At 39.3% G+C, this 12112-nt stretch overlaps 1 protein-coding gene across 1 annotated transcript in view; it reads left to right on the top strand.

The window, feature by feature from the left end:
- Positions 1-12112, top strand: part of nup210 (nucleoporin 210) — an 88597-nt gene that overhangs the window by 27178 nt on the left and 49307 nt on the right. Inside the window, exons 14-17 of the mRNA XM_079803120.1 lie at positions 7014-7159; positions 7255-7473; positions 8473-8646; positions 8724-8916. Of these exons, the coding sequence (XP_079659246.1) occupies positions 7014-7159; positions 7255-7473; positions 8473-8646; positions 8724-8916 (732 nt within the window). The remainder of the gene's footprint in view (positions 1-7013; positions 7160-7254; positions 7474-8472; positions 8647-8723; positions 8917-12112) is intronic.

Here is a 12112-nt window from a genome sequence, read left to right as displayed (position 1 = left end):
TAATTTTTGTTTTTATGTGCCCGATAACCGATATACAGAACCGATATTTATTTACTGTTTTTCTTCTGTTTTTCACACGATTACAACACTGAACTGAACAAACCATTTTTTTTATTACAATCACTCACTCCTTGCATAGAAAAAACAAATCTTATTTATACACCAATAAATAGAGGGGTCTGAAAGTGCAAAAAATAAAAAAAGTGCACTGGTATTTTTTGTTGTTTTAGATTTTGACCCCATGCTCACATTAATTTGGCATTCTTTGCAAACTGCCAGCCCTGGCAATGACTGAGTAAGTCCATACTTCACTTTGGGTTTTCCTCCTTTCAGTCATCTTAAAAAAAGTGTTGAAAATTAGTAGTCTTTCATGTTAATTTGCATAAAAAATAATTTTATTTATAAAAAGCATCAGCAGCAACACTAATGTTAACAATAAGCAAAATAAATGTAGAATGTGTAATGTTTTCAAATGGAGAAAATGAATTAAAGACAGGAGTCATATCAACTTTGCAGAAATGTAATACTTAATTTTAAACTACAGTTTTAGTAGATTTATAAACTGTTTAATAGGTTAAAGAGTGAAGAATAATTCGCTGGATAATGTTAAATAACTGAATAATATTCTCTGGAATATTGGAATATAACAAACATCGTAATTTATTGCATTTCTCAAATGGTATGTTAAGTTATATCAGAATTATTAATGTTTTTGTCGTTCTAGATTTTGAAATATCTGCTGACAAACTGATGTTTATCTATGCATTTACACAGAACTACTCAAACTGCGATCGTTCGCGGAGATAATAAATAATTAATATCCATAGAGTTGTTTAGCCTACTTTGATGTTTATTAACAAATTAATGGTTACGTAAATGTTTATATAATTAATTACGGTGTTTTAAACAAGTGAAACTTGTTAAAGTTATATGCGGTGGCCGTGGAGCATTTCCTGAGCATCAACCCGCTGCGTGAACAGCAAAATACAGGCGACTTCACGAGACTAATGATGAGCATAGACAGGGAGAGGATTAAATTCAGCGCTTTTATTTCCAACATGTGCTCATTCATGGCTGTATTATTTAATTCATGCAAAGTTGCATCTGTATTTGGACAGGGATTATTTTACGTGGCTCGGTGTAAAATCACGGAGGCATGTAAAATTATCCGTCAAATCCTGAATAAACTAGCTAGATTTCAGGCATTTATGTAACATCTAATTTGTGTATTAATGACTTATGTTAAATAAAGTTTACTAATTACCGCAAAGCAGGCAAGTATGCTTTACCTGTGCACGCCGTTGTCTCGTCTCCCCACGTCTCGCCTCAGATGCGCTGTAATGGCGATCCTGCGCGCAATTCTCAAAACGCCCACAAGACGGCGCCGTTTATCGGTAAATCCGATATCACAAAACCGATATCCGATTATGGTAAAATGCTTAAATATCGGGGAAAATATCTTAAATGCTGTGGGGAAGGTCCCGGTGTGAAGAGAGGTGTTGACAATGTGAGTGAGTGCAGGAGTAACAGAAGAAGGAATGGCCTGAAGGAGGTGGGTGGGGATAGGATCAAGCTGACAGGTAGTGGGATCCCACTCGTCCTGGAAAACCTGGAAAACCTGGAAAATTGATGACAAATTTTCCAGTCCTGGAAAACACATGGAAAATTAGAGAAAATATAAAATGTCCTGGAAAATCTTTTTGTTGTCTGGGAAAATTCTTTGAAAAAAGTTATTTCTTTAGCCGAGTATAAAGAGTTTATCGCTGGCCCAAACAATTAGCGCTAGTTGCAGAAAGCACATGTTCAGGAATGCTGAGTTTGATACGTGTGAGTAGTATTTTGAATAATGATGTTTAATAGCTAATGCTATAACTGCTCAAATGTATGCAGTGAATGTTAACTCGTAAGCTGATACCTAATCACATCATTTTGATATAAAGGCACATTTGTGTGTTATATAGTCAGAATTGCGTGATATAAACTCGCAAGTCTTTTCTTCACAATTGACTTTTTTGTGCAGTTGCAAGTTTATATCTTGCACTTCTGACTTCTTTTCTCAGAATTGCGAGATCTAAACTGCAATTTGAAGTTATAAAGTCAAATTCTGAGGAAAAAAAAATTGCGACAATTTTCGCGTTTATATCACAAATATGTAAACTCGCAATTGCGAGAAAGTCAGAATAGCGAGATAAAAAGTCACAATTACCGTTTCTTATTCTGTGGTGTAAACAAGCTTCCATAGTCATAATGTATGATAAAGAGCTCATATTGAAAAATGCTGGATTGTTAAGGAATGGCAATAAACTGTACCGCTTTTAAAGACTTAGAAAGCAATATTTGGCATGATCCTTGTCTTTTATTCCCGCCGTAGTAAAATTGAAAATGTCCTGGAAAAGTACTGGAAAATGGTTGCTGAAAAAGAGTGGGAACCCTGAGCCTGCTTAAATGCTGTGGGGAAGGTCCTGGTGTGAAGAGAGGTGTTGACAATGTGAGTGAGTGCAGGAGTAACAGAAGAAGAAATGGCCTGAAGGAGGTCGGTGGGGATAGGATCAAGCGGACAGGTAGTGGGATGACTGGAAAGGAAGAGTTTGGAGACATCTGCTTCGGAGAGCAGAGAGAAGGAGGGGAGCGTGTGTGTGATGGTTGTTGAGATGTGCGTGTCGGTTTGTGGTGTGGAGAATTGGCTGCTGATGGAGGAGGTTTTGTTTGTGAAAAATGATGCAAAGTCATCAGCTGTAAGAGTTGATGAAGGAGGGGGAGGAGGTATGTTAGGTTTGTTGTGGTAGTATGTAGTTTTAGCAGTGGAGACATTTGCAGAGAAAGAAGCGAGAAGAGACTGATATAGGGTTAGGTCAGTAGCGTTTTTAGTTTTGCGCCACTTCCTCTCTGCCGCCCGCAGTCCAGAGCGATGTTCGCGGAGAACATTTAAAACCCTATATAATGATCATGTTAGTTGATCTATATTGCACGATGGGTGCCGCCATGTTAGTTTACACCTCACAGAACCGGATCTGTCGGATTTACATCACATAAATTCATCCACGTCTCATGAAATACATGAAAGTAAGTGACAGGTGAACTTGGAGAAGAATAGAGTAAACTATATAGTTAACTATATAATGTGTATCTGAAATAAATAAAACGCGTAGTCAAATTGTAACTGAAAGAATTGTTAGTGCCACTTCCATAGACATCAGTGTGTATTTTTTTGCTACTACTTGTGTGCATAGAAATGTCTGAAACCTAAAATAGATTTAACCAAGGATGGGTCGGACATGATTTGTTGCACAAGTTTGTCTCCTCCTTCTCCTTTTCTCCTTTTCTCCTCCTTCTCCTTCTCCTTCTCCTTCTCCTTCTCCTTCTCCTTCTCCTTCTCCTTCTCCTTCTCCTTCTCCTTCTCCTTCTCCTTCTCCTTCTCCTTCTCCTTCTCCTTCTTCTCCTTCTCCTTCTCCTTCTCCTTCTCCTTCTCCTTCTCCTTCTCCTTCTCCTTCTCCTTCTCCTTCTCCTTCTCCTTCTCCTTCTCCTTCTCCTTCTCCTTCTCCTTCTCCTTCTCCTTCTCCTTCTCCTTCTCCTTCTCCTTCTCCTTCTCCTTCTCCTTCTCCTTCTCCTTCTCCTTCTCCTTCTCCTTCTCCTTCTCCTTCTCCTCCTCCTCCTCCTCCTCCTCCTCCTCCTCCTTCTCCTCCTCCTCCTCCTCCGGGAAAGTTATGAGATTTGGCAGACTCATAGAGGACAGTCTGAAGTGTCAACATAGCAAATTTGGAGTCTCTAACTCAATCCCTCTAGCGCCACCACCTGTCCAAAGTTTGACTCATGTTTATGTTAACTTTTGAACCATAAGGGCTAGAAACAAAATTATTTTTTCCTCTGATTCCTTGGCTCAAGCCGATTCGATCGTCACCATATGACGTCATTTTCCGTAATGAAAATTTTCCCGTCATTTTGAATTTTCCGAAAAACCTACTTTTGCGAACTCGTCCTAGACGGTTCATCCGATTTGCACGAATATTGAACCAGATCATCTTCAGACCATGCTGACAAAAAACATGGAATTCAAGTTTATTCGTCACATCGTTTTCGATAAACGCGCGAACAAATTTTACGTAGCGGTTGCGAAAATACACTTAAGGCTATACCTCTGCAACGCTTTATCGTATTCAAACCAAACTTGGTAGAAGTCATCACATGTATGACCTGAGGCAAAATGCAGCGTTTTGGCGCAGCGCCACCTACTGGTCCGTAGATACAAAAAATGCCTATTTTTTTGTCGTTTGTCTAAAAATTATAAAAGTGGTATCGTTAGATTCAGGACGTCATGCTGAGTCGCATGATATATAATTTTACCATATCGGCTATTTTGGCCATTTTTGAATTGTGCGCTAAAATGCTGTATTTTATGAACGCATGAACGGATTGTTACGAAACTCGGTATGGGTCATCAGCACGATGCCCTGAAGTAGCCTGAGAAGTTTCGAAACAGCGCCACCTAGTGGATAATTTTTTTCCCCAAACGCTTACAACTTTGGGTGGCATTGACTTATTTTTTTTCCGAAACCAGCGTCAGAAGTTCGGAAACATAGGTCGATAGCCTAACCTTAAGGCCCAAATGTCAAAATATTGATAATAAGGGGGTGTAAAATCCAATCAAAGTCAGGTGTCAGTCATTTTTCATGTGTTTTTTCATATAAATGTCTATAACTCCAAAACGAAACGAGATATTTTCACCTAAATTGACACAGACATGTATGGGCTCACTCCGAGGACAAAAAAATGGTAGGATTGTGCCACTTGGTGGCGCTATAATAAAACACAACATGAAATTCACATTGACTACAATGCAGTACTTTGATATAAAATGCTATGCTTTACAAATGAATTGGTGTATCATTACGAAACTTGGTATTTGCCATTAGCACCATGCCTTTAAGGTACTTAAATGGTTTCAAAACAGCACCGCCATGTGGTCCATACTTATAATGACAAGGCCTCTTGAGGCTATATCTCTGCAATGACATATTGACACTATATTGACACTCTGCTTTGATATATTGACACAATCTTTGCATGTGTCATTGTTCCCTTATTCTGACCACACCACATCAATTTCGTAACTGTGCCACCTATTGGTTGAAAGTGATAAATCATTAAATCATTATTATTGACTGTATTTATCATTTTACAGCTATTTTGCCTAAAATCACCTTAATAGGTCTTTGATTGCTCATTGCTGCAGTTGATCTGACACTACCAGCCATTTTGGCATGTCTTGTCTTCTTCTTTGCGCTTGGCCCCGATAATGGCTGCTTGCAGCTATATTGCTTATTTATTTTCATTGTTTTGACCAATGTAACATTGTATTCTAATAAATAAACTACCAACATTTTAGAAATTTCACAATTCTTGATTCCAACGAATATTCTACAGCAAAAACTACAAGTGGCAAGTAGGTTACATACATTTAAAACATTATTGAATACAAGTGAACAGTCAGTCATAAAGTGAGAACAGTGCTAAGAATTAAGTGCTTTAAATGAAGGTTCAGGTCTAACAGTATTTCAGGAAATTGAATAATCAAACGTAAAATAACATTGCATAATCTTCACTGTATATGAATTCAATATAGATGAATGCATGTTAAAACTACAAAAGTTATTCAGCAAAGATCAGTGGGTGTTATTTTTTTCTTTTGTTCTTTAATTAACTTTAATGACAGACTGAAGGAGGTGCGGTCACTTTAAGACCAAATGTGCAATGTTGAATCCAAAATCCGATTTCATCTAAAGACTTAGCCGACTGTATTAACTATGATACTCGCTATTTTTGGCATACCTTTATACACATGTATCCGTTCAAGCACAAGACGTGCTCTCTGTTCGCGCTTTTGATGAAGCGCCATATGCCGCGCACCAGGTGCGTCACGTTCTCATGTTCAAGGCGGCAATGCAAAACAGTGAATCTAAATCACCATACAGAAAAAAGATTCACTTCAAGAATGAAAAAAGTGGCATTGATGTGTTTCGCTGTAAAACTGCACAAACGGAAACAAAAAAGCGCAAACTAACATCTTACACAGACTTTACACAGAAAGAAAAATACTTAAATGTCTAGACACACTCTTCCATGCAGCCTAGGGTGACGTCATTATACATTAACAACGTTTTAAGACAAATTGTGTCGTTTCATAGAAAACTATTAATGGCGGTGCAGGATTGTTAACAACTCTGCGCTTATGTGCCGCAATGTGCCGCGCCGCCGCAGTTTCATTTCCCCCCTATCAGTTTCTACCAATAATGGAAACGAAAGCTGAAAATTAACACAAAAGAAAGACATGAATAATCCTGTCTAAAATTATAAAATGAAGGTTTCTGTTTGTGACCAGTTCCAGGTACGTACTGCAATAATCATGCCTTGAATCTGTTGATGGTATGTCATATTTGTATGTCTCAAAATGTCAATTTATATACACAAAACTTGCCAGAAGTCATGGTTTAAGGGGTTATTGTAAAAAAAATTATTCCGGAGGTGCTTGACCCCGGACCTCCCCGTGCGTGGCTTGGTAACAACCTCCGGCACGTAACGGCACCGCTGCTGGAAAGATTTCTAGGGGAAACACTGAATAGTCTTATTTAACTTGTTTGTTCATCTTTGGTTCAAAGCCACTTGCTGCAAACTTTTATTCACGGAAGCCACACGTTAATTTCAAGCGAGTGAGATAAAATATTTCAACTTGAACTCAGATGTAGTTTTGGTATTGAGGTCAAAGTCCACTTGCCTTGCGTTTGCTATACACTGAAAAAGACTCAGCAGATTTGAAGTGTTTGCCCCTTTAGAAGCGACTTTCTTTTTGCATGTTCTGCAGACAGGGTGACCATCTTCGATTTAGACCATCTTTCGGTTTATCATGAAACCGGTAATCGCCCCATCCCTAGATTTAACAGAAGCAAAGTGTTATGTAATTAATCCAAGTCCTGCAGTATTTTTTGACCATTTGTGTGTTTGTGTGTAAATGTCTTCAGGTAGACTTCCTCCAGGTCAGGGCCACTGCAGCGGGGTTCGCGTTAAGGCCTTGATCCCCGGTTACACCAACCTATTGGTTAGCTATACCCATAGTAATGTTCACCTTAGTGCAAAGATCACCATTGCTGCCTACCCGCCTCTCAAGGTAAGATGTTTTGATATACTGTGCTTTAAAGATGGAGGAGCAATGTTGCCGTGAGCAGTGAACTGTAGATGGACATGCTTCATTGTCTTTGGCAGCCGGTTGACCCTGTGTCTGTGGCTGTGGTGACGTTGGGCTCCTCTAAAGACATGATGTTTGAAGGAGGCCCCAGGCCCTGGGTGCTAGAACCATCCAAGTTCTTCAGAAACCTGACCGCTGAGGACCATAGCAGCGTTGCGCTGTCTCTGCAAGGACCTGCCTCACGATCCTACTCCAGACATTTCGTCAGAGCCTCATGCAGAGCTCTGGGAGAACAGGTAGAGATGCCTGTCATATCCTTTAGACCAGTGTTTCCCAACCACGATCCTGGAGGCACACCAACACTGCACATTTTGCATGTCTCCTTTATTCAACACGCCATTTCCGGTCTTGTGCTGCGTCCCAATTCGCACACTATCCGTACTAAATAGTATTCGAAAAAAGAATTAGTATGTCCCAAATCTTAGTATGTTGAAAAAAGTATTCCAAAGATTCCCGGATGGTTTACTATTTCCGGTCAGAATCCGAAGTGCAGATCGATGCGCACTCTTAACGGCTGATATTGCCCACAACCCATTGCGAGATGGACGAGGATTCGATTAGAACTACAAACGCGGATAAAAAGTGTTTAAAAAACTACAAACATGACTTACGCGAGTCTGACGGTTTGAGTGAGCAATTATCAGGATTTAACCTGACGAAAAGATATTTATTCAATATTATCCACATTATATTTCTCCTTCAGCAGCATTGCGAACTTTTGTAATGATACGTTTGGCCATTAACTTTGCAAACACATGAGAGGAGTCTCTGCATTAAAGACCCACGAAAGGCAGATCAACGAGCGACTACATTTCTCTTTTCGATACGGTAGGAAATTAAATTGAAAGTGGGGGATTTGAACTGTGACGATGATTGACTGGGCAGTTTAAACGGTGACGGGACGCACAGAGTCCGTTAAAGATGACGAAGTAGTATGTCCCAAAGCTTGCATACTCTTCTGCTACACACTCCAAAGTATGTACTTTTTCTTCACAAAAAGAGTACATACTTTTAGGACGTAGTATAAGTAGGCGAATTGGGACGCAGCCTTGGAGTCTCTGATAATAAGATGATCATTTGAATCAGGTGTGTTTGATTTAAGGAGACTTAATCAAAGACAAAATCTGCAGTGTTGGTGTGCCTGCAGGATCGTGGTTGGGAAACGCTGCTTTAGACTGTCAACTAGGAATGTGGATCGATATGTTTGAAATGTTCACATAATTGTGTCTTGGCAGGTCTTGGCAGTGACTGTTGGAAACCAGCCCACCATGACGAACCCCTTCCCAGCTGTAGAACCAGCTGTTGTGAAATTTGTGTGTGCACCTCCATCACGTCTCACACTGACCCCCATTTACATGAGCCCACAGCTGGACGTGTCCTGCCCTCTGCTGCAGCAGAACAAGCAAGTGGTGAGCAGTCAAACCCTCAGTTTCTATATAGTCTTAAAATGACAGGAAGTTCAGTACCATTTGTACTTGTTCTGTAGGTGCCCGTTTCAAATTATCACAACCCAGAGCTGGATGTGGCAGCTTTCGACCAGCAGGGCAGGAAGTTTGATAACTTCAGCTCTTTGAGTATTATCTGGGAATCCTCCAAAGTTTCTCTGGCGAGCATCGAACCAACCATGCCCATGAAACTACACGTACACGAGGATGACAGCAAGCAAAAAAAACTTCACGGTACCTTATAATGAATACTCTGACCATTATGAAATACAAGTATGCATTAGGGATGGACGGTATGACAAAAATCACTGAGTAATAGCGTATATCACAATTAGTGGTCAACGATATATCGGCTTCGGGCGATACGTTTTTCTGATTTGCCGATGTGTTTGAAACGGGACTTTTATTTTGACGGCTGGTGCTGAATACGCCAGTGCCTGATCACACAGCACTTACATTCTTCTCTGTCTTCAATAGTTTACGGCCTCTGTTAAACAGTCATATCTAATACATCATAATATAGACATGTTAAACAAAGAAAGTAAATGGTTTGTGAAAAAGTATAGCGTTTGCTTTTATATTATTAGCAACGGAAAGGCAAACAATAGGCTATAATACCTTCTCATTTACCGTCAACATTCAGCTAATACGCATCTATATCATTAAAACAAATCTCTGAATATCCAATAAACATTTAATTTCATAATCCTTTCAGATTTAATCAAATCCAGCCATGAGATCTTCTGAAGTGCGCATTTGTAGCCTGCATCAGTAGGTGCGTTTACATGGAGCAATGTAATCGGTTTAAAAGTCAAATTCGAATGAAAATGCTCCATATAAACACCTCAATCGGAATAAAAATGGCCAAACCGAATGAAATTGTAATCGGTTTGAGAGGGGTGGGACAAACCTTTTCATGAACCGATTAAACGAAAAATTCCACCATGTAAACGACCTGATCCGATTACTTTGATTGCACATCTTTCTGTGACGTGACATACAGCGCGCGCCTCCATTACTGAAGACCGCGCGTTATGTGCTAATGTTGACAAGAGAGGAAAGTTAATTTTTCTGAGGTATTAAGCTTTTTTATTTCGTTACAAGTTATGAACATAATGTTGGAATAATGACACAGATATAGCTACACCATCTCATCTTGACAGTGTTTGTCCTAGGCTTCAACTGCGCCTGACAGAAGAATTTATTTTTCTGAGGTGATTCTTACACTCTACAACAAATAATAAATAGCTTTTATAAAACTGTATGAGTCCTGGTGGCCATTGAGAGTTGCCATTGCAACAGGGAACATTCAAGCTGCTGGAGAGGACGTGTCGATATTTCTCTCTATTTCTCCTAAGTTATATATAAAACAATTTCAACAACTGTTTCAAATTGGTTAAGTAACATTACCCACAGTTAACCTTTTGTTAATATTTATACCTCTGTGATTATGGTATCTTTCCTTGATCATCTGAAATATTTATGCGTTTAGTTTGTAGTAATGATGCTGAGCACATCTTGAATGCTTTCATTCATGTTTTACCGTATATCCTATGTTTTTATTAATAATTTGGGTGCATTTTATTGTTAATTTTGTGTTTTTCAAAATAAATGAATTGAATTCATTTTGAGGCCGCATTCATCATTCACAGCTGTTGAAATAGCCATTGTATAGGACATAAATTACGTTAAACTACCGCATATCCGTAGCCTGGTTAAAACCAGACCATTCTCAGTAGTAACTGAGTTATGGTCTGGCAAAGCTTCATAGACAAATCATTTCCAAAGGGGCGTCACCAAAGGGCGTCGCTCAAATGCCTCTTGGCGCAATTGGATAGACCTAAAACCAATCAGAGCGATGAGGGAGATGACGTATGCAGAGCGACGGAGAAACAGCTGAGACTCTGGCCGTTTCTCAATATGCGTTCTTGTCTGTACTTGTGTTCTCAAATAGGAAATGTCCCCGGTTTCCATTTCAGCAATCTGGTCACCTTACCTAAACCACATATTAATGTTTAATATATTATTTTTTAAATGTAAACGAAAAGAGGCAGGGTGTTTTATACTTCGTTTTATTATAAATATATAATATAATCAATGTAGGCCTAGCTACGCGTTGCCTGAACCACATTCGTGTGGCTATTATTATTATTATGTTTAATTAAAAAAATTTTATGAAATGAGGCAGTGGTGTTTTATGACATATTTCGTACGCGAACTTCTGACTTGCGTCCGTGACTTACCAAGTTTGACTCCGGAGAACGAACTCCCGAGGACGGGAGGACACTAGTCCGCCTACAATGCTCTTGACAGTATCACTCAGTATATATTTGTATATGTAGTGCAGGCAATGCATGTTATCTTCAATGCATGTTTATAACAAAACGAAATATAAAAAACCCAGCCTCTTTTCGTTTACATTTAAAAAAACACACACACATAATATAGGCTATGATTATCACTGTAATAAATTAAATATGACACAAAACACAACCCAGTCTCTTTTTGTTAAATGTCAGTTCATGTGTGATCATCAATAGCAAATATAAAAGTATAAGTAAAAGGTATAAGAAGCTATACAATAAATAAAGCAATTCAGTCAAAGTCAGCGCTAGGAGACTACAACGGTAAGGTTTAATATCTTAAAAATATAAAGTTATGAAACTTCACTTTGCCCTCAGACAAAACGATCTGTCTAGGAACAAATTATAGATTAATGAGAGCAAAGATCAGCCGTTAGATCTACACAAGACGAGACGGTTTAACCACTACAGAGACAGAGCCAGCGGCAGACGGCAGAAGGACTGGCCGAGGAAAGGCGCCTCTCGGCGGGCTCAATGATCGATTGAGCGCCGCTGAACCACTGGAGCTCACAACTCCGAAAACGGCAGATCAAATTTTAAAAAGGCGCTCTCTTTATAAATAAACCAGAGATTTTAGCTTTAAACAACTTCATTCACTCCTGAAAAGGACTTAAAACTATATTTTGTAAAACATTAACACTACCAGAGGACTCTCGCTAAGACCCATTCGTTTAGCCACAAAAGGGCCAAGCTGGTATCAGACTTTTGCCGAATCCAGTCGGTAAGACAGCGATAACATCTTTTTTAGATATAAAGGCTTCGAGTGTTGTTCTTTGCTCTGGTTTTAATGGAAAGGAGAAGTTTAAATCGCTTAAAACAGACGCGATAGCTGATTCGAACGAGTGATGCTCCACAGCAGCGGAAAATCTGCTTCAACGTCGCTGCGCTGTCGTCATCGTGTAAAGCCCGCCCCAACGTTTCTAATTGGTGCCGCGATTTCTAGGGTTTAGAAATGGGTTTGAATGGACTCTTTGCCAGACTACTTGCAGAGCAAATCTAAAATTGCCGGAAGTTGTCTGGGTTTTCCCAGGCTAGCATATCCGCCTACAGAAAAATAAATAAATATA

This window comes from Gobio gobio (genome assembly GCF_949357685.1).
Source record: "Gobio gobio genome assembly, chromosome: 21".
Classification (NCBI taxonomy): domain Eukaryota; kingdom Metazoa; phylum Chordata; class Actinopteri; order Cypriniformes; family Gobionidae; genus Gobio; species Gobio gobio.
Note: the sequence above shows the minus strand (reverse complement) of the source record. Positions and strands in the feature narration are given on the sequence as shown.